The following is a 23,021-nucleotide window of genomic DNA, read 5'->3' as shown; positions in this document are numbered from 1 at the left end:
AACATGGTCAAAGCGATTACATCGGCAAGGACAGCCTAGTCGACATGGCTTGGAATGCTATGATCCTCGTCAAATACAGCTTGGTCAATGCAATATCTAACACTCGGCCAATCATGCCTTCTGGAACTCACAATGCTTCACACATCGTTTCCCCTTCCAAATATATATCAACATTAGAAAAAACGTGACTGTATACAAAACTAAATCTTGAAAATGTTCCACTTAAAGGTAGTATGCGGGCACATCAGTCACCAGCACTAGCATATCACTTTACTGGACCAGTCTTGGGTTTCCAAGTCAAAGGCTTTTGAAGCGATTCTTTCAGATCAAATCGTTTTTTCGCTACCGCAGTTGTTGTCGTAGCTTTGCCTATTTGCCGAAAACGTAAGCATTTGCAAAGGGACCTAAATCACAAAAGCCAAGCAGTCAACATACCGGTTGTGGTGCCAACAATTTGCTTGGTTGCCGTTCCCAATGCAACTGGCAATCGAGATACAGGTTTTGCCACTGATTGAGGAGGCTTGTTGAGCCTATGAGTTAAGCATTGATGTAAGCATGGACGAGCCAGCTAACAAAGGAGCGGTTTCAAGCAGTGGATACCTCAGAGACGATTTTCGGGCCGCAGACTGCTCAGTCTTAGGCTGCATGACCTTCTGCTTCTTCTCAGACTGCGGGTATCTCACTTCAATAGGCTCCTTTCGTTTACGGTCTGTAGTTGACGCTGGAGCAGCAGCCACTTTTGTCACAACCGCCTTCTTTACTGCTACTGATTGTATGACCATCTTTGTTGTCTGTGGTGCAGAAGCACCACTATTAGTAGGCTTTTCAGCACTACCACTAGCCGCAGTAGCCTTGACAGCATAATGAGACTCGATTCCATCCATCTTTTTAAACTGTTTGTCGTGGATTGCAGCAAAGACATCACTCTTGCCCTTCTTTTTCTTGCCGAGTGTAGGGTTCTTACGAGTATTAGAAGCCGATTTCTTCAATAAAGCATCCTGTTTGAGTGGATCCTTCTTTACTTCGGTTATACGGGCCTCGAGTTCTTGCATGACTTTGGATTGGATTATAGGGTTTGTCGATTCTTGGAAGGTTACAGCTGGTTGTACGGTAGCTGGTTGTTCTTCTTCTGCATTGGGTTCTGATACATTTGATGACACTTGTTGTCCTGAATGTACTATAGTCTGTGGAATCACAGTCTCTTCAGGTTGCGATGTGACGGGTTCTGCACCCGGCGGAAACTGTTCTACATTTGTGTCATCAGCACTCGAAGCAGCAGGTACGACCAGTTCATCCTGTTGTGCTGCTTCCTCGACGACTGTGGGTTGATGCGATTCCAATCTCTCGATCAGTTCTGCATTCTGTAGATAGGAGACAATATGAGCGATCAGTACTAGTGTTAATACGATAGTACATGTGTAAAATATACCTTTCCGGTAGCCTTCAAACCAAATTGTTTGCACCATTTCTGCAGTTCGGACCGCTTCAATGTAGAGATGTCTGATGGTAGTAAATTGTCCATGATCCAGCTAAAGAGAAGATGTGTTAAATTCATCCAAAAATATTCCATTAAATCTCACTGTATGCGTGCGCCTACCTTGTAAAGTATAACACGCTCTCCTCCTTGTCCTGGCCTTCTCCTTCAGTCAACAATCTAATTCAAACGAACCAAAAAACTCGACTCAGTTTGCGTGAAGAGGAAGGTATGTGCCAGCTGATGCATTACGTACATACTAGATCCTTGCTATTAAATAGTTGATCCCGCTAACCTTTCTCTTATTTGTTATTAGAACTATGAGCAAAAGCAGCCTTCTCATCCATCACGACCATGACAAGGAAAACCAGCTCGTCCCCCAAATGACTCCTGGCAAGCAGCAGATTGTCAACTCAGGTCTAGCATTCAAGACTCCGGGTCTACTTGCCAAATCAGGCGCGTATTGTCCTTGTAATCAGAGCCATCAACATCAACAAACATTCGCACATGTTTGGAACTTTCATCTTGGATTCTATTCACATTTACAGTTACTAGTATTTACCTGACTTTATCATCAAACAGTTGATCTGTACAAGCCTACAACTGCTGCAAAAGGAAGAGTCAAATTCGACGTCGCCGGTAAAGACACTGTCGAACGACAACCCACAACCAGACCATTACGAGACAAGACACCTGCTCATACAAACACTATACACAAGAATGCAAACAAAGCCAACAACAACAAGGAAAACACCGTCATATCAAAAAAGATACCACTGCCATCATCTTCTCTATTATATACCGGAAGCAAAAAGACTTCATCTGATGGCATTATATCATCTACCAAACACAATGCTACCATGATGCAAACACCTATACAACGACGCCGTAATCATGAAGACGAGGGAGAAGAAGAAGAACAGATGAGCCGTGCAAAGGCACAGACTAGGTCAACAACAGTGTCTCCAGAGTTGGCGGAAGAGGACTTTGAAGATAGAGATATTGAGTATATGGCACCAACCAGCAGATATGGTAAGCTTGATTGCATACCCCTGGTCGAGCTTTCTCCTTTTTGGCTTGTTGCATTGACGACCCAACAGTTGGTTTGACCCAAAACTCCTTGTCGCTCACATTGCTGCTACCCCTATAGAGGAATTTTGGCAGCCAGAATCAGACTTGGAACTGGACTTGGACTTTTTGACCAAACCACGACATGATGTTTACATTGATCCAGCCATTCAAAAGTCGCTCAGGTCTGATCCAAGAGAACTCAACTTTGTTGAAGAGCCTTATTATACAAGTCTCAGAAATGACCGTGATGATGGTAAGTAGTAGTTGTGGGTGTCAAAATTATCCATCAATCCAGCTCATCGTTTTTGCTGATCCTGATTTAGATGTGCTATCTTTGCTCGAAGAACCAATACTACCACCTATTGGTCCATTGCCATCTCTCATGTTTGAATTTGCAAGTCCCTTCGAATGATATAAAAACGTTGACAAAATCAGCTTTTGGTTGTGTAAAATAATGTATTCTCAACCAAAATCATTATCACCAAATTAAAGAGCCCTTTTTTTACACATCAACATTACAGTTTTTCTATGAAAACAGTTTATCCAGAACTCTAGTCCGATCCTTGAAATCATCCCAATCCACATAAGCCCCCTTCAAATGTCTCTCCCCAGTCATCGAATCAAATTCGGTACGTCCATGCAACACCCTCCTATTCCCAAATATAACACAATCACCCGGATCCAGGCGTCGTTCATAGACCATATCAGGACGCTGCAGTATATCCTCAAATTCCTTAAACGCCGTAAAGAATTTAGCTTGTGCAGCCAAACCACCTGGGATTTGTAACGGGCCTTGGAATGGTGGTGCGTAGTATACTGTTAGAGGATCTACTACTGGGGTGTTGGGGTTTGATGGGATTGAAATTGTTGGGTGATGGTATTCGAGATGGTGGCCATCATTATCTACGTTGACCGTGTTGGTTTTTGTATTTTTGTAAGTTGTTGTAGATGACAAAAAAACCCACACTATGAAGTCGTAGCATACCGTAGTGAAAGGTAACAGGAGTGTTCACCAACGTATTATATGCGTCTGGCGACGTTTCCTTCAACTCTTGCACTGCTTTGAAAGCGTCGACAAAGATCGATGTGCCTCCCTGAACAGAGTTCTTTAGACAGTGCAGGAATTGGAGGCCCGGTGGGGCTTCGAAATATCTAGAGAGAGCGACATGTGTCAGAAAAAGGTTTGCAAGAGGCAGCAAAAAAAGGGCCGCAAAACTCATATTGCCAAAAGGGCCAAACAACTTACAACAAATCCATATGCAGCCCCAAATACAAACTCGTATACGCGATATTCCTAGCCTGCGGAATACTCTTGACATCCCAACTCTTGCCATAGAAAGTGCGTCGTATACATCCAAACTTTTCAGCCAGCGATTCAACTGCCAAATCCTGATCTGGCAAACCCTGGATAAAGACAAGTCCATATTTACGTATCGTGTCCAGCGCTTGCCACAGTCCTTGATCTGTATTCATGACAGAGGTATATGGTATAAATGTGTTTGGTGCATTCGTGTATTGTGAGGATGTCCATGTGTGTGTTGCGAAGGGATGTGTCTTTGGTGTTGCAATGACAGCGTCCTTGTATTTCCTCAAGAAGGATATCGGGAATACAGATTCATGACCAGCATCCTGCCGTAACGAGTTTGCATTCCACGTAATAACGAGTTTGGCGTCATCGTCTTTCACACTGATCTGTTGCTCACCACCATCAACAACCAGTGTTCTACCACCATGTACATCCATAACCTCCAGTTTGGATGGCGTAGCTGCACCCACATCGCCTGACGAATGTAGTTTTTGGCGATTATCGGGATGCACACATTTAGGGCACTGACATGTATCTCGTAGCCATTTATAGTGGAAGCTGGATTGCGTGGGGAGTTTGTGAGTGTGGAAATCTACGAGGAGGCCTTCGGAATGGCGTTCGAGTGTCCATAGCGATCGCTGGATCTAAATATTGAGGAAGGTGTCAAATGGCTTTTTGGTTTCGGGGAAAAGTGGAATTGTAGGGATATAATGACGAACTGTACGAGTGCTGGACACGATCTGTCGTCTCGGTCTCAGAGCCTTCCCTATTATAGATGCCATTTGGTGTTGAATTCTAGGGGATGACGAAAATTGAAACAAAATATTGGATTGTTGACCAGGATTGTTGATCACAGTTTGTTGAAACATTACAGAATTTATATTTCTATTTTCTACTCTAAGGAAATGCACATTAATGTGCATCGCATTTAGTTCGTGTTAAAAGCCTCGCATCAGGAGGGAAGTCACTGGTTGTAATGACGGTATACAAGCGCAGCGACGATGCCACCAACCAATGTGGTGCGGAACGTGACTTGCGCTTGCGTTACAGGCCAGATCAGGTTCCTATTGAGTTTAATGTAAGTTGTTCGTAACAAGGTTCAACAACCAGCCAACAGAAATCTGAGACAATCGAGCTGACTTCGTTTGCCTCTTCAGCGTGCTCAAACGGAGAGACTTTACGCCGAGCGAGAAAGCTTACCAGATAAGGTTAGTTGGGAATGAAGTGGCAGGCTCGAAGATTAATTGACGAGGTGCCCAAACGTTCATGTAGAACTTGGTATCCATTTTAGGATCTACACAGAATAAAAGTATACGTCAGATAGAGGCGAATTCCGTATCAGAACCACAGCCAACAAAACAAGAGATACAGTAATGTACATTCATGAAGGCTTGTCAAATCACACATACCAGGCTCTAATCCAGCGGCCATACGAATAATCTGGCCGGAATGCCAGAACGATTCGCCTGCAGTTTTGCTCCAGTCGATTTCAGACTCAGGCACCTTCCAGTCTGAAGAATCAGTTGGGGAGATGAGCGCGTTTGGCATTTCTGGGTGAAGACAGAGAGGTCGTCCAATCCCGATGAAATCAGTTGCGCCGGCTCGTAATGCTAGTAGAAAGTAAACACTTCAGCCTCTTTTTTGTTTTACTTTGCTTAACTTTAAAAAGTTTAAGAGACGTACCACCAGCCATTCCCGATCGAGATCTGAAACCGCCCGTTACCATTAACGGGATCTTGGTTGCTTTTCGAGCCTTTTCTGCGAAGTCCAAGAAGTAGGCTTCTCGCTTAACGGTTGATTCTCGCACTCCGATTCCCATCATTGCTGGACTTTCGTAGCTACCACTGTGAGAACAAAAAAGTTACAGTACGTTCGTATAACCAGTGAGAATCAAATTCATAAACTCACCCTGATACTTCAACAAAGTCTGCCTTTTCAGCTTCAAGCATCTTCAGGACGGCGAGATTGTCGTCTTCAGTTGCGCCACCAGCTTGGAAGTCAGAGCTGTTGAGCTGTTTGGAAAAGTGCGTCAGACCGATATGCAAAAATATGATATCGGCTCTCTGCAGTAGTCAGTGGAACTTCCGAGGTACCTTGACACTGATTATGAATTTCGATCCACAAGCGTTACGAATACCAGCTACGATTTCCTTTAACAGTCGCATACGGTTTTCCAAGGTGCCTCCGTATTGGTCTGTTCTTCCGACGTTGACCAGAGGGTTCATAAATTCACTCAACAAGTACCCATGTGCAGAATGGATTTGCTAAAAAACGAAAGCAGAGTCGAGCTCAGCAACGGTAACTGCGAATGCAGCATAAACTCAAACCCAAGAGTACATACAACACCATCAAATCCAGCCTTCTGAGCCAATTTAGCAGTTACAATGAATTTGCCTCGAGTCTCGTAAATGTCTTCGGTTGTCATAGCACGTGGAGTAGCAGCAAATTGACCAAATGCTCCGGAAAGCTTAATGTTTGAAGGTGCAAGAGGCGTCGGGTTGACTGGTTTGGGGGTTTGTCGTCCTGCGTGAGATATCTGCATTACTGCCAGACAGCCGTATTGTTTGCAGGCTTCTGCGTATTGCTTGTATAGGTCCAGGTGTTTTTCGTCGCGAGCTTCGAGAGCCATGTTACGGGCGGCCTCTACGAAAGTGCACATGGTGTGAGCGTTCGTGTTGACCAAAGGGAGGAATTGAGCTGGTGACGTGGTAGATACCCATGTGCTTTCGGTCGACTGGTACGTTGCCTACAAGAGCGATGCGTGTCAGGAGACATTCCAAATTTCAATTCATCGCGATGTCCACGTCTTCGAACCTGTAATGATCATTCCTAATCCTCCTTTCGCCCATCGTTTGTAAACTCGAAAGACGTTCTCGTCGGGCAAATTGAGACGTGGATCGGCCAAATTCTCAGTCTAAAATACATGCTGGTTAGAACAGTTCGAAACATACAAACTTGTCGTCACAGAGCTTGTTCGAATGGTTGGGTACCATGGGAGCTTTGGCCAGTCTGTTCTTTACTGTAACTCCACATGGCAGAGTGAATGGTTGTGCCAATACGATGGCATCTTCAGCAGCAGTAGCCATATTCGTTGGTTTGCCTTGTTGTTGGTATCTCTTTAATCTTGATTTCAAACGAAAACACCGAAAGCTCACAAACGCAAAACTGCGGAAAAGCGGTATAACTATTTTGGTACTAGAGGCGAACAAGATTGAATTGCGGGGCACTGTTCTTACCTTCAAAGTAGTCGTCGCTTGAAAGTGTTGGATCTGGCTCGGACGCACACAATCGAGGATGCCAAACCAGGGAATAAGACTACAGGTCATCATAACGAGATTGAAAATACATTAAGAAAATCATTTGTTTGACGCGCATTGGGTCGTTTATTAGACGTGTTGAAGCCTTTTACGTGATCGCGATTTTCCTCCTCCTTTTGACCATTTTTTCTGGGAATCATCGAGCATTGAGTAATTAGGAGACGATGGAGGAAGAAGAAGAGGCTCTTTATGGTAACATCACGAAATCAAATCATTTCTTTCCAGCTTTCCTAACTCTTGTCCCTTATAATTAGGTGAATCCAAGTGAGAAACTTTGCTATTTTATACAAACGCGAAGTCTATTCCTTACAGATGGATTTTACTGTCATTTATTAGAGAATATGAGCCTGGAGATGACTTGCCATTGCCAAACACACCGAACGAAGAGGAGCTAGAAGAAGGAGAAGAAAGTGACGATGACATTCAATTCGTCGTCGACGGCCCAAGCAAGAATGCGGCTGCCAGTGCCCTCTTTTCAAAACCAAATCAATACATTAAAGGAATGCCTTCTGCCGTCAAAGCTGCTGGTATGTCGTGTTGGCAGTTGGTCTGATGTTCAGATCGTGACCATAAGCTCCAGGTATCATCCCTTTGTTGTTGCTTACAAAATCACCACATATAGGCGAAGGAAATGCTCAAGCTGCATCTGCTACTGCTACAGCAACAGCTGCTAAACCTGCTGTAGACTTGGAAGCTGTAGGCCAATTTGAAGGAAAGGATATTTATGATGTAGACTTGGAATCGCTTGAGGAAAAGCCTTGGAGGAAACCTGGCGCTGATATATCAGACTACTTTAATTTTGGGTTCAATGAACAAACGTGGAGACTCTATGTCCAGAAACAAAAGCAGTTGAGGGATGAAATCGGTGCTGTAAATAAGATATCGGTGTGTTATCATTATACGACGATGGAGTGGTTTTGTTCTCGCATCGTCTTGAATCTGATTCTCTCCTTCAATCAAGGTCTACGAATCATCCATACAATCTATACCAACATATCAAAGTGGTGGTCCTCCTCAACGCCCCATAATGAACAATCCACTCTTTATTCCACCACAAGTATATCAAGCAGCACTACCGCAGCAGCCACAACAAGGAGGATACATACCACGTCCTCCAAGACCGAATTATCAAGCTCAGCCTGGTGGATATCCTCAACAGCAATCACAATATCAACCTCAACCACCTACACAAAATGGAATGCCTGCACCTGGTCAACCGTTGTTTACTCTGCCTCCTGGCGCTGGTCCTAGACCTCAATGTAAGCTCCTTGACAATTAATATCTCCACTCATCGGTTGTTTTTCGCCACATACCTTGAAACGACCAACTGTCACTAATACATGGTACCTTGCTATTTAGTGAAGCGACCGCGAGAACTAGAGGAAGGAGGTATGGACGAACAGACACCACCACCACAAAGACCATATCGGCCCATGCCTCCCACAGGTATTATAAAGCTCGACGCTGTACTTTTTGGTGCAAAGCCTTCACATCTTGTTCCATCTTAACCCATCTCCTCTGGTATTAGGAATGCCACCAGGACAAGGTCCACCATATCAACAATACGGGAGGCCCATGCCTCCTCAACAACAGCAACAATGGAGAGGTGGCTACAACCAAAGGCCCCCTCCGGGCGGGTATGGACAGCCAAGACCCTCTGGTTATCTAGGTCAAAATCCCAGGCCTCCAATGCAGAGGGACGATTCGTCCGATGGTAGTGAATATGAGGCCAATAAGAGGTCAAAAAGATAGTTTGCAACATGTATTGAGAAATCTGTTTGGCATTAATCTCTTGTAAGGCATTCAACGTTTTGTCGCTTCTTTGTATACATACATTTAGCATGAAGCAAAAAAAAGCGTGAAACCGTCGACTTCTACAATGCGCCTTTTGACTGCTCTTGTTGTATAAAAATGTTATAGATATGTCAAGTACGGATACAAATTTTATTGTTGATGTCATTGAACAATATGACTATGCTACAAAGGAGGGGGCTTTCATTGTTGATGACACTGCTCTTGGTCGATTTCTAGATCGTCTGATTTTGTAGTTGATTGATTACCAGCACTTGTAGAAGCCTTCGGTTTATCAAATGTGGTCTTGACATCCTTCCTCTGTTTCTAAGAGTTGGAAAAGTGACATAATTAGTGAACATCATTTAAGGTATTAGTGGAGTTCCTTTTTTACCCTGTACGCAGCTACTGGTGGTGCAGGAGCAGGTCCTGCTGCCGTGGCTGCTCGAGTAGTCCTCTTCTCAGGAACATTTTGTTGTTGTGGAATGGATGGAGGGTGAGGCAAAGGTTGGGCAGTCTAAAAACAAGCAATGTTAACACAGTCTAACAGATAACAAACAAAGTCATAGTTCACACACCGATTTGGCTGACTTTTCAGCAGTTGCGGACACATTTTCCTTTTCAAGTTGCTACATTAAACAGTTAATGTTAGCATTTCAAGAGAGGGGGAAAAAATTAACGCGAAGGTGATGGAGGAACTCACTTCTTTCCGGGCAGATATTGCTACCAACTGAGATTGCAAAGCCTTGACTTCTTCTCGTGCCTTTTCCAGTTCTTCGAAATTGTAACGGAGTTCTTTACTGTACTTGGATTTTTCTGCATTCACGAGATCTCGGAATTGTTGCAATTCTTGCTGCGAAACGCGGATCTTCTTTTCAGATTCTGATAGAGCGTGCTGCACATCAGATTGTTTTATGTCAGCCCAGCGCCAAAAAAAAACAGATAGCAGATGCAAACATACCTTCTTGTCAGACTCGAGCTCATCAAAACGACCTTCCAAAGTGTCATACATAGTTTGAAGACCGTCCAATTTCTTTTTCAAATCAGTCGCTTCGGCCTCCTTCTGAGCTTTCTCAACCTTCAGCTTTTCAATCAATTCAGAATTCTGATGTTGATCAAAAGCAGCAGTTTGAAGACTCTATCAACACGAAAAACATGCTATCAACAAGGGAGATGTAGAGCAAACACAACTTTTTAACGAAACCTCATTCTCAGCAGTAGTGATAGCCAATCGAGCTGACAAAGCAGTCATTTGCTCATTGACTTGAGCTAGTTCATTAACAACACGTCTTTTGTCTTCTTCAAGTTGCACGAACAGTTGCTCTTGGTGTCGTGCCATGGCGGCTTCTTGTGAGAAACGCTAATGAATGCATGTAAGTATCTGGACTTCTTTGTTCTCAATTCAAAGTGCGCAACATACCTCTCTCTCAGATGATGTCAAGGACAATCGAGACTCCAGGCCAGCTATTTGCTGTCGAGAGCGTTCAAGCTCCAAGATTTGTACATCTTTATCTGCTACGGCAGAAGCAACTCTATATTCTAAGTCTACTACTTGTTGTCGAGACTCTTCTATTACTTGTCTATCTGCTTCTTGATCTGTTCGTGCCGACAACAGTTTCGTGGTCAAGGCAGCGATCTTTGCTCGTGATTCGTCTAGAGCACTTTCGTAGGCTCGGGTGTTGGCCGTGAGTTCGGACACTCGTGATTCTAAGTCGATTTGAGCTTTGCGACCTTCTTCATATTGTGAATTGGCTATAGCACGTTCTTCCTCCAGACTGGCTAGTTGCGACATGACTTCAGCAACATTTGCATCGTATTCCACTTGTTGCTTTTCGCTGTCCTCCAGATATACAGCTATACGTGTCTCTAATTCTCTAACATTTTGACGTGCTGCCTCAAGCTCATCGATTCCTTCTGCAGTAGATTTAGTCAAATCAGACTCCAAATCTTTTGTACGTTGACGAAGCTGGTTGAGCTCCAACGCTTGACTTTCACTCAAAGCTTTGGCTTCTTTCAAAGCAGTTTCGAGTCCCATTACTTGTTTGCGAGATTCGGCTTGGATTTGTGATAATCGCGACTCGCTATCTTCAATTGAAGCAGAGAGTCTGGATTCAAGATTTGCGACAAGTTGACTCGATTTGCCTAATTGAGTTTGTAGCGACGAGATTTCTTCTTCAACCTTAGTCTTTTGAGACAGGTAGAGCTCAGCAACTTCAGTCACTTGGGACTCATATGCTTGAGCCTCCTTCTTTGCGTCTTCCAAGAGCTAAAAGGACGGTCATTGTCAGAATTTGCATTACTGGTTAGCACTCAGCACAAAACTCACTCTCTCTATCTCAGTCTTTTCAAGCTTCAAGACTTGAACCAGTTCATCATAATCGGTACACTTTTGGTCAAGACCTTGCTTCTCAACCAAGACTTGATCAAGCTCTTGGCGGATTAAACGTCGTTCCTTTTCTACCGATACGATCAACTCTAGTTGCGAGACAGCTCGCTCACCAAGTTCATTTCGTTCCTAAGAAGATGAGGATGCGTCAGTTTACCGCCGAAAACCGTAGTTCCATAATGCATTTGTACGTTGGTAATGATTTCCAGCTCCTCTTCCAACGCTTGCTTTTGACTCAACAAGTCTGTCTGGGAAGCTTGCAACGCCTCAATTTCTGTGAGATGCTTGGCAGCTTGCTTGGTAGCCTCATTCTCAAGTTCTCCAATACGACCAGAGAGATCATCACGGATGGTCTGAATACAATGTTCTAGCTCGTCGACCGAAGCAGACTTGGTATCGTGTTCCAGTATCAGAGCTTCATATTCACTCTCAAGATTGGCAATTGTCTAAAAGTTTGAAGAAAGACTATCATCTGACTACGTAGACTTGTTGTGGCGATTATAAAATACATACCTCTTGAGCTTGCTCCAATGAATCCTGGGCCTTAGCCAACTCTGATTCCAAACCAGTCAATTGTTGGTGTCTCGCAGTGGCATCTTTATCCATTGAGTCTCGAATGGCTTGCATTTCCGCCTCCTTCTCCTGAATCTTTTGCTGTAACTGCTTTACGACGATGTCGGCATCACGTCGATGACTCTCGGCATCACTCTGGTATTTACGAGCAGCCTCCTCATATTCTTCGAGGTTAGCACGCATCTCAGCATGAATCTTTTCATTTATGGCTGCAGATTGAGCAAGTTCCTATTGAAATACAGACAGGTTAAAATAAACGACACCTCGGCGAGCTGTATTGGACAAAAGGAAAAGCGTCCACAACGAGCTTTATTGGGCAAAAGGGAAAAGGGATACCGTCCTCGGCGAGCGTGTATTGGACAACGAGAAAGCATTCTTACATCTTGTTTCTGTAGTAGAGCTGTCTGCAACAGGTCGAAATCTGCGTTGAGGGTTTGTATCCTGGACGCCATAGTCTCATTTTGAGAAGCCAAGTCATTATCCAAGATGAGACATCTTTCTTCTAAGCCATCACACACTGATCTGCTTTCATTCAAAGCGGCAGTCAGACTAGAGCACTCGTGTTGAAGTTTGGAAATGTTCTATGAAGATATACATTAATTACGCTGGGCAGTCTTTTGGTGGACAAAATGATCAATACCTCATTTGCCAACTTCATTTGAGCAACATGGCCCTCAATCTGAGCTTCGAGTTCACTAATTTTTTGTCGACTAACTTCTATTTCAGCTTGATGTTGTGAAGAGACTTGGGCCATAAGAGATTGAGATTGTTCTCGTTCGGATTCCAACTTCATCTCATACTCGGTTTCACGAGTGGCAATGACATTCATCAAGTCACTCAATTTAGATTCTTGAGCGGTATGTCGCTCAACAGCAGAGACCAGTTTCTATAACAAATGCAAGTGCAGTCAACGAAAATGAGCCACGAAAAAGATCTGTAAATTCGCACCTGATTGTCTTCAGAGGCAACTTCTTGAAGTGCTTTCAATTCTGCTCCACGTTGTTCCAAAACAGCCTGTAGATTGTGTGACTTTCGATCCGATTCTATGAATTTAGCTTCCCATTCTTGAGCAATGGTATGAACAGCAGCAATCTCGTCCTACGTGAGGAATGCATCGAATATGAAGATCTTTTTTTCAGTGGATTGGTGTGTGACTATTGCCTCTACTTACCGTAAGAGCTTTCTGCTGGATTTGGTGATTCTTATTGATGACGGTCAGGTCATTCAAAGAAGATTCCAAATTTTTGAGCTGACTTGTGGCGTTCATCAAGGATTGATTTGCCTAAAATCAGACGATGAGCGACAAAAAAGGATCTTAATTTGCAGTCGGCATAACCGAACCTCGTCAGCAACAGCATTCAATGCTTCGATCTCGATTGCATGAGATTGCTTAACCTCTTTCACCTTGAGTTGGTATTCTTCGAGATTCTGTTTGCCTTGTGCCTATTTGTAGACTGTGAGCCAACAAAAAACTCTGTATGCTAAGTAATGTTTCTTACTTGTAGAGCATCCAATTGCTTCTGGAGATTCTGATTGTTGTCAGTCAAAGCTGTGACGTGTTCACCATGTTCGAATTGTAAATCAGCAATCGCATTTTCAAGAGTCGACCTGTCTCTAGACAATGTCTCGACTTGAGACTGCAATCCACAATTTAGGGATTCAAGATCAGCAACCAATGCTTCGTGTTGACTATTTATATCCACAATCTGTTGTTCAATCGTCGACTTCTCTTCAGACAGAGTCTCGACTTGAGACTGCAATCCCGAATTGAGCGATACAAGTTCGGCGACCACTCCTTCGTGATTGCTATTTATATCCATGATCTGTTGTTCAAGTGTGGATTTGTCAGTAGACAAAGTGGCAACTTGAGACTGTAGTCCAGAGTTGAGTGATGCGAGATCAGCGACGATTGTTTCGTGGTTACTATTCATATCGACAATCTGTTGTTCAAGAGCAGACTTGAGATCGGACAGAGACTCTATTTGAGACTGGAGTCCAGTGTTGAGTGACTCTAGATCAGCAACGATTTTTTCATGTTTACTATTTATAACAACAATCTGTTGTTCAAGAGTCGACTTGTCATCAGACAGAGTCTCGACTTGCGATTGAAATCCAGAGTTGATGGACTCAAGATCAGCGACAGCTCCTTCATGTTTCCTGTTTATGTCAGCAATCTGCTGTTCAAGAGTCGACTTGTCAGTAGACAATGTCTCAACTTCAGACTGGAGTCCAGAGTTGAGTGATTCAAGATCAGCGACGATGGTATCGTGTTTACTGTTTATATCAACAATCTGTTGTTCAAGAGCCGACTTCTCTCCAGACAAAGTCTCGACTTGAGACTGCAATCCAGCATTGAGTGATCTAAGTTCAGCTACCACGCCTGTATGACTACTATTTATGTTAACAATTTTCTGTTCAAGAGACAATTTATCACTAGAGAGAGTCTCGACTTGAGACTGCAATCCAGAGCTGACTGATCCAAGTTCAGCCAAAGTGACCTCGTGCCTACTATTTATATCAACAATGTTCTTCTCAAGGGTAGACTTGTCGCTAATGAGACTAGTGACTTGAGTGTCGAATTCGGACTTGACTGATTCAAGTTCAGCCACGATTTCATCATATCTGACTTGTAAATCAGCATTCTCCTGTTGCAGCTTGACCTTATCATTCGTCAAGGCTTTAGCTTGAATCTTCCAGCCATCTTCAGCTTCTATTCTTCGCATCTCTTCCAGTTCCGATGCCAAGACTTCACATTGTGTTTGGTATTCTTTGGATTTGACTCGCGCAGTCTTGAGTTGGGCTTCCATTAACGCCATTTCATCGTTCTGCTGTTGGTGTTCGGCTAGCACACGACGTTCTCGTTGAGTCTTTTCAGTTAACTGCGTTGTTAAATCAGTTACTTGCGTTTGGAGCTTTTGCTTTATTTTATCGTATTGTGCTTTCTCCTTTTCGAGAGTGGCCATGTTGGAGATAGCATTAGTCAAGTCTTGAGTTAGAGTTCTGATTTCGGTTTGGGTACGGGCTTGCAACTTTCCGTTCTCTGCCTTTAATATGCTGTGCGCTTCTTGCCACGATTGCTCTTTTGCTTGATGCATTTCGTGGTCTTGTTCAAGTTGGGCTACTTTATCACGCAACTGAGCGAGTTCCTGGAAACGTGGATGTGGGTGAGCAAAAAGCCACTATCAGTCATTATCACTATTCTCACCATTTGAGTTTGCCTATCACTACTCTCAGCGGACTCAAGCATCATTTGATGTTCCAAATTGGCAAACTCGACGGTCTCTGCATGCTCAAGCATCAATTGCTGAAGATTGTATTGTGTTCGAGCATTTTCCAATCGAGATATCTCCAAAATGTCATGGATGGGCTAAGTTTTCAATAAAGTGTGAAGATTATTGAATGCTCCCCGATTCGCCTTTTTTAAATAACAATGTACCTGAACTTCTGGCACTAGCTCTCGACGATTTGTCTCCTCGGACATGAGATTCTTGATACTCTTCACTATCTGCTCGTTTTGTGTTCGTAAGGTCTCCAGAGCCGTGAATGTATCTCCGTTCCGTTCGATCAACTGGGGCATAACGAAATCAGTTAGATCACGAGACGGTCAACATGGCCACGCCGTTCTACCTCAACAAGTTCAGGATGGAAACGTTTTGCAGCAGACACATCTGATTCTGGATTTAAGGACTGGAGGAAAGCAAGTTAGTCTCACATGTCAAGGAATGAAGCATAACTGGCACATACCAGTTTTCTCTTCTTCTCATTCCACATTGCTTCAAACTCGACGTGTCTTGAGGCTTGACCTTCTGCAGCAACCATACCGCCTCGCGCCTCATTCTCAGATGACTAGGGAAAACGTTGAGCACTTCTCTTGATTCCATATTCATCACGAAGCAGAGATTACCTGAGATCTGGAGACACCTGGAAACCAGGTTTGACGACGCTTAGCCTTCTTAACCTGCGAAAGAAAGTTGTTCGGCGTCTGGGTAGAAGAATTCGTGAATGTTTGTGGCACTCACTCTCTCAGGCGGTGGTTCAAGATTTAGATGAGAAGCATCGAGAATCATCTTTTTGAGATTTTCCAGCTGAACTACCAATCTTGCCTGCGGAGCATGTGGGTTAACTGATAGTCAAACTGAACAGATCAGCGTCACATCCCAAACCTTCTCGGATTCTTGTTCCGCTAGTTTCGTTTCGTATTGGTCTCTTGACTCTTCAGCCTGGAGGAAGAGCGAGCTTAAATTTTTCATCAAACAGTAACGTGCTGTCTATTCGCAATTTCTTACTCCTTGTTGGCCAGCATCCTCAACAATGGCATTGACGACAGGTTGTGATACATTTCGATGTTTTACCTGCGACGATAAATCCTAATGTTAGAGACGAACTAGCTCAAGCAGATCGAAGAGTGGAAGAGACTGATGGCACCTCTTCCAGTTGCTTTCTCAGAACTCCAATTTCTTCCCGATATTTTCTGAGCAGGGTCTCATCTGAAGGCATCTATTGAGTGCCAAAAAAAAGGTTCAGGTTTAGTGGAAATATTGTCCATGACTTTGCCAGTGATACCTCATTGACTTCTGGTCTATTTCGAATAGTCTTGGCTCTACTCGCAAACTTGAGCGTAGAAAGGGTCTCTTCACTATAGTTGCTCGCAGCTGTGACTGTACATATGATGGCGGTTCGTGCATTCCCACCCAGCGAAGGCTGTAGGATTCTAGTCAATCTTGAATCACGATATGGAATATGGACTCTAATTTGGGGCAAATAAATCCATCAGCATTGCGAGATAGTATGATGACTACCACAATCATTGCTCACTTGTCGCCCCCATCAGCTAGTTTGCCAATGACTAGCCCAAGTGTCAATAAACTCTTGTTGATCATAGCACCTTCCTTCAGTCGTAGACCGTCAGCACCAGTATGTCCTACACGTTCAGAACCTGCAAGATCCACAAGATTCTAGCAAAAACAAATCCATGGTATCAGTGATAGAAAGACGATACAAATGCTTATCATTCTCACCAGACACGAGACTCGTACAGCTCCGGTTAAGGAAGGTCGTCCATCTTTCGTAACATCGCCACATCTCTCTCGACTTTCGATGACCATTCTGAAGAGGGTGTGTGATCTACTACTCCTCTCATTCATGTTTGTGACGCCCTTATGACGATTTCCTACCAGTGGGAAATGATAAGCAACGCTCACAGAAGCGTTTGATGTTCATTTGACAACACTTACTCTCTCCACGCGTCAAGACTTCCTCCACATCAGCAGCTTCCGATACTACAACTTCACCCAGACCACCAACATAAATCTCTTTCTGTGGGAGGAGGTGAAAAGGTGAGAATTGGTCCTCCTTCGGTTTCGTAAACGCAAACAATATACATTAACATTCTCATGTATCTTCAAGTTGTCGTTTTCAGGGTTGAGCAAGTCCTTTATGACTTCATTGTAGATCTCCAAGTAGCTGATTCTTAACAAGAATTCTCGTTCGGGTATCTAAGGTGGCAAGAGCATGTAAACATAGAAGAATGTGGTATGGTTTTTTTGGCGGTGACTACTCGTACAGCCATGATGGTATTGAAGATATCAGCAATGGTCAGGGGAATGACACCGGGTTCTTCAGGACTTCCTTGCATGGTATGAGTCTTTCCTGTATTGGGAAAGAATGGTGAGTTTTTGACGCACATACATTCAATCTCTTCTTGATCCAACCTGAAGACGTCATTCCATAAGCAAAGATTGTTCCTACGTTTGATTGCATATTGGAAATGTAAGTTTCATCCAAAACCAGAGATCTTAAACATTCACATCTAGTTGTAGCAAAATATCATCTATACCGTTGACGCCTTGCATGGCAGAGTGTATGATTTCACGAACAATAGTATTGTATACGGTTTCGGTAGTAGAGGATGCATCGAATAAACTATCTATATGTTCATAGTCATGAAGAGTGAAAGTTGAATGTTTGATGTTGAAGCAGTTACAAGCCAAAGCAACAGTGGATCAAGCAAAGGAAGACGGTCTTCACATACCAAATGAGTAGACGCAGCCTGGAACTGGTCTTCCATCCAGGGTGATTTGGGAGATACTGTGCGTTGCTTGGTTGACGACCCAAACAGCTTGTTCTTTGGCATTTAGTTCTCGGTCGTTGAGAGGCCTTACTCGGACTCCTACGTGGATGTTGTCTGTTCCCTCCATGCGCGCTGCCTCATCTATGCTGTTGGCAAGCGGAACTGTCTGTTTTCGTCTGGTTTCGTTTTGATGTTTGGAAATTTGGGTAAATAATGATGATCTAGGCTCTTTGAAGGAGATCAAAAATAAATCGCTTTTGATACACGCATTCAAATCTATATGACTATTGTTTTGCTCATACTAGAAACCTTTTGCAATTGCAAAGTCATCACGACCTCTTTGCTGATGGCAGTGTTTTCGGATCAACAACACGTCTATTCACGTGCAAATGAACATTTTTCATACCAACGCTTACATATCTACGAGCGTAGCACTACAGGCTGTTACTTCTTTGTGATCCAAACTCGGGTTCCTTCTCCTGACTTACGCCAACTTCAAGCACCAACCCAACTACCTCAACATTTGAAGACGATCAATAAGAGAGTAACAAGATATGCTTGGAAGCACTGCTGGAACCACGCCAGCTCTGGTTAAAGGAGACGTAAGTTGGAACTGAATTTCACATGCCGCAAACTTTTCGGAACTTGTTCTTGATGGAACTTTTCGCAATAGGTCCTGAATACGACTTGGCCCGTCGTATCCGTTGGAGCTGCTCGAGGAGACAAGCTCGATTTCTTCTTTGCTCAGGACTTGGAGAAGGTTAGATTTGAATGACAAAACAACTCATCCAACAACCGAATTGGACATTGTACGCTTCCCCCGTCAAACCGAACTCAACCCAATCGCTTCTCTAGATACTTTCAAGCACTGTTAAACATGTCTACTTGGCCTTCCAGTCTTCACGGTCCACATACTATGAATTCACAAGCAAGGTGTTTACGGGATACTGCTTTAATGCTGTGGAAGCTCAATCTGCTTCCGGCACGACCTTATTCGTTGGAATGCCTGCTCAGACTGCCAATCTGAAACTTTCCCGAGTAATTGTTGGAAAAGCATCTGAAGCCTCCAGCACGAGGATTTCCAATATTTGGCTCAAAAACCATCAGGTATCAGTTGGATTCGTAACGACCTTCCAAGTCAGAAAGCTCAAGCCATGGATCTTTTAGGCTGTGTTTGCTACTCGGGTTAACGGGCTAAGTGGCAATGAAGCTATAACACAGATGGCGGAACCAATAGTGGATGTTGCAAGGTGTATCCTATCAGACGAGTTACGAACCCCAGCAATGCTCAACACTTTAGGTATCTTCTTTTACATTGAAGGCCAGAAAGAATACTATGAAGTAGTAGGTGTAGGCAAGGCCGAAATGATTGTAAACCGATGGAATATCGAATCAGTATCATATCCTACCATACTGCTGGGTGAAAATGGACTGATAGACGCCAAAATACTCGGAAAGGCTCAACAATTGCGAGGAAAAGTAGATATTAGTCGATTTAATCAGGAAATTGAACTTCCTGAGTGGTATAATAAGAAGAGGGGATCGCAACTTTCTTCAACAAAAGATATACCAACTACCGCATCATCCAACGTTTCATCACCGACTCCATCCGCATCCTCTGTATCCGATTCGTCTGTTGCTACACTGGTTATCGAACCAGTTAAACCGGAAGTTGCTCCATTGGCTGCTGTAGCTGTTGCTCCATCTGTAGTTGAGGTGCCTCCTGTCGTCGAAATGAGCATGGTGAATGATAAAAGACGCCATTTTCCCTTGAAATGTGATACTCACTGTGTTTTTTAATTTGCAGGTATCTCCAACGCCAGCCAAAGAAGCAGCCAAAGAGCCGATTAAGGAGACCACTGACGTAAAACCCCCATCAATCACGCCAGAGCCCTCCATTGCAAAAGAGTCTAAAATTGAGGTTTTAGCTGATGTATCATTGGCAACTCCAGCAAAATCAACACGACCAGTAACACCTCCACCAACACCAGCCAAGGTATAACACAGCAATTAGAATCAAGAAGCATTGCAGTATCGCATCTACTGACATACCTTTTTTTGCCTTATAGCAAGCCGAAATAGTCTCAGTCGCTGAGCAAATGGCTCGAGGAGGAATCGCTCTTGTGGGCGCCAGTAGTACTGAAGGAGGCAGTTTCGATATACATCATTCTTTGGATTCTTTACCGGCAGAGGCACAACGTAACGAAAGGAAAATGTACATCAGTTTCAACAAGTTCCAGTGGTATGAAATTATGGCCATTGGTGTGGATGCTGGTTGGCCAACAGGTCAAACCTTTGTTCTGCCGTTATCACACTGTCGACCTGCACAGGTAATTGTCTACTTCACTGGATTTTCTCGCCAACAATCCTCACTCTTGTTTTGTTGTATATAGGATGAGATACTGGGCACGCCTGCTCCCATACACAAATTAGCAGCTCCAGCTTCATCGAGAGAAGCTGAAGTCCGGATAATACCGATGTCCGTAGTGGATGAGGGTGTAGGTGGACGCAAAAAGAAATCCCAACAAAGTCCCGAATAGTTAAACACTCTTTCAACTTTCAATAGCTCGTACGAATGGGGTACCAAATCGAACAAGAAGACAACATCATCCTCACAATCATTGAATCAACCGGCCGGTCAAGCCATAAACAACTCGATGTGAAACTAGATACAACACCGCTCTTCATCTGGTATCAACAAGTATGGTATCGAGTTTCTCGAATCGATAAACAAAACAAGGAGATATTTGGTGAAGTTTGTGCACTTTTGGAAACTCAGGCTCCTACATTCAAGTCCAAGGCTAGTGAGGGGTTGACAAAGTTGTCACAGACTGATAAGCCATATATCTGGAGGAATTGAGAATTGGTGGTAGAGGGGAGATGGTAATTATTAAGACACACTGCTTTTAGGATTGTATTTTTGGACACTTTTACTTGAACAAACCCCATTCGTTCCGAACTTTCGAAAACGGTGCCAAAGACGCTTTTGTGAAAAAGACTGCTGCATGTTGAGCGTTGTCAAAACAGCTTCTACCGTAATCATTTCTCAGCAAAGTTATTAGTAACGATAGAGGTTTGTTTACTATGGATTTGGTGTTGCTTTACATGGAGTTATACAAACAGCCAAAAACAAGTAGTTTCTAAACTATGCAGCCTATCTGGAAGGCCCATAAGCGGCGCAATAGTTTTCATGATAGTCGGCCCTCACATAATCGAAGCTTGGCCTTGGAGACACAAATGACATTGCATCCTTTAGCATGCGTTCAAAGCGACGGAATTCAGTTAGTTCGTTGATCTGAATTCTGAAACAAGCCAGGGTCCCTTCCTTGAGACGAAATGTCCTTTACTTGATATCGTCACAAACCATTTCAAACTCTTCTGTGATTTTGGCGTCAACCAATATGAAGGTAGCATCAGCAAAACTAGGCAAACACTTGAGTTACTTGTTATTTTCTAAAAGCATAGGCGAGCAGGTATCCATCACGTACCATATATAATGGGTCTCGTCAGCACTCTTCACAAGAATAAAACTACCCGCAAAATGGTCGCTCGCAACACTGTCTTTACCAAAATACAAGACAACTTGTTACAGCACTTGATGATGAAGCCTACTTCACCTAACATAGTAGAAGCTTCGCGGGCACTTCCTTCATATGAGAGATGGTGGAACTTGCTGGCGGGGTTCTGGGGTTGTACGTAGTCAGGTACGTCGAGATGAGTGGATAAGCCGACTACATCAACTTCTGGACCCGCCATAGACACATTTTCCATTTCAAGTTGCGCTCTAAAGAAAAGTTGCTGATAGCTTTTCGAGAGAGGGGAAAGCACCAAACGCAAAACAAAGCAAAAAAGATCACGACAAACCTCACTTCTTCATCAGCAGACATAGCTACCAACTACGATTGACCAGCCTTAACTTCTAATGATTTTCCAGTTCTTCGACATTGTGATGGAGTTCTTTGCCATTCTTGGCCTTTCTGTAGTGACGAGATCAGCCCTCGTCGTGAGCTTTGGCAATGTTCTAACAAGATATAAATTAATTACACTGAACGTTTCCTTTGCTAGATAAAATGATCAATACGTCATTTGCCAAGTTCAGTGAAGCAACATGTCCATCAATCGGAGCGTCGAGGTCACTAATACTTTGTCGACTAGCTTCCATTTCAGCTTGATGTTGTGACGAGACTGTTGCCATACACGATTTTGATTGTTCTTATGGTGGTTGCAGCTTCATCTCATACTCGGTTTCACGAGTGGCAATAACATTTATCTAGTCACTCAATTCAGATTCTCTAACGGTATGTCCTTCGACGACGGCATACTCCGATTTCTACAACAAATGCAACTGATGTGAGCGAAAATGAGCCTACAAAGATTTACAAATGCACATCGGACTGTGTTCAACGGCAGCTTCTTGAAGTGCTTTCAATTTTGCGCCTTGTTCCCCCAATACAGACTGTAGATTTTGTGACTTTCGATCCGATTCTATAAATTTTGCTTCCCATTCTTGAGCAATGGCATGAAAAGCAGCAATCTTGTTCACCATTTTGGATTGTAAATCAGGAATTTCATTTTCAAGACTCGACTTGTCTCGTAACAATTTCTCGACTTGAGACTGCAATCCAGAATTGAGTCATTCAAGATCAGCAACAAATGTTCGTGTTAACTATTTTATATCCACAATCTTTTGTTCACTCGTCGACTTCTCTTCAGAGTTACGATCTGAGACTACAATGCCGAGTTGAGCGATACAAGTTCGGCGACCATTCCTTCGTGATTGCTATTTATATCAGCGATTCGCTGTTCGAGAGTCGACTTGTCACTAGATACAGCCTTGACTTGAGGCTGCATTCCAGAGTTGACGGATCCAAGTTCAGCCAAAGCGACATAGTGCCTACTATTCACATCCACAATCTCCTTCAGGGTCGACTTGACATTACTTCTTAGACAATTTACTTGAGTCTCGGATTCGACTTTAAGCTTGACTTTATCCTTTGGTACAGCATTAGCTTGAATCTTCCAGCCATCAGCTT

General features: G+C 43.5%; 3 protein-coding genes across 3 annotated transcripts; 1 reads left to right on the top strand and 2 right to left on the bottom strand.

Annotated features, from left to right (window-relative positions):
• Nucleotides 1-1,794: 1,794 nt before the first annotated feature.
• Nucleotides 1,795-2,957, top strand: SmJEL517_g01656 (uncharacterized protein; the record flags this gene model as incomplete). Its single annotated transcript, XM_031167584.1, has 4 exons — nt 1,795-1,945; nt 2,057-2,506; nt 2,625-2,798; nt 2,869-2,957. 4 exons carry the CDS (start codon nt 1,795-1,797, stop codon nt 2,955-2,957), a joined length of 864 nt encoding a protein of 287 aa, XP_031026477.1.
• A 114-nt stretch (nt 2,958-3,071) lies between these two features.
• Nucleotides 3,072-6,937, bottom strand: SmJEL517_g01655 (uncharacterized protein; the record flags this gene model as incomplete). Its single annotated transcript, XM_031167583.1, has 14 exons — nt 3,072-3,448; nt 3,531-3,697; nt 3,792-4,495; nt 4,571-4,748; nt 4,820-4,915; nt 5,052-5,145; nt 5,261-5,461; nt 5,535-5,695; nt 5,760-5,863; nt 5,945-6,115; nt 6,193-6,494; nt 6,568-6,597; nt 6,666-6,765; nt 6,842-6,937. The coding sequence occupies 14 exons, from the start codon at nt 6,935-6,937 to the stop codon at nt 3,072-3,074; spliced, it is 2,781 nt and encodes a 926-aa protein (XP_031026474.1).
• A 2,226-nt stretch (nt 6,938-9,163) lies between these two features.
• On the bottom strand, nt 9,164-18,115 carry SmJEL517_g01654 (uncharacterized protein; the record flags this gene model as incomplete). The annotated part of the gene is made up of 34 exons (XM_031167582.1): nt 9,164-9,286; nt 9,354-9,476; nt 9,538-9,588; nt 9,663-9,854; nt 9,921-10,097; nt 10,164-10,319; nt 10,380-11,225; nt 11,286-11,474; nt 11,537-11,791; nt 11,859-12,146; nt 12,299-12,499; nt 12,559-12,804; nt 12,867-13,016; nt 13,090-13,200; nt 13,260-13,361; nt 13,418-15,064; nt 15,124-15,285; nt 15,355-15,486; nt 15,546-15,605; nt 15,663-15,764; nt 15,823-15,876; nt 15,938-16,021; nt 16,082-16,138; nt 16,205-16,270; nt 16,344-16,415; nt 16,482-16,665; nt 16,734-16,873; nt 16,937-17,088; nt 17,153-17,234; nt 17,300-17,413; nt 17,482-17,567; nt 17,630-17,662; nt 17,755-17,844; nt 17,950-18,115. The coding sequence occupies 34 exons, from the start codon at nt 18,113-18,115 to the stop codon at nt 9,164-9,166; spliced, it is 6,693 nt and encodes a 2,230-aa protein (XP_031026475.1).
• Between the last annotated feature and the right edge of the window lie 4,906 nt (nt 18,116-23,021).

This window comes from Synchytrium microbalum (assembly GCF_006535985.1).
Source record: "Synchytrium microbalum strain JEL517 chromosome Unknown SmJEL517_scf0005, whole genome shotgun sequence".
Lineage (NCBI taxonomy): Eukaryota > Fungi > Chytridiomycota > Chytridiomycetes > Synchytriales > Synchytriaceae > Synchytrium > Synchytrium microbalum.
This window is presented reverse-complemented; position numbering and strand designations above follow the sequence as displayed.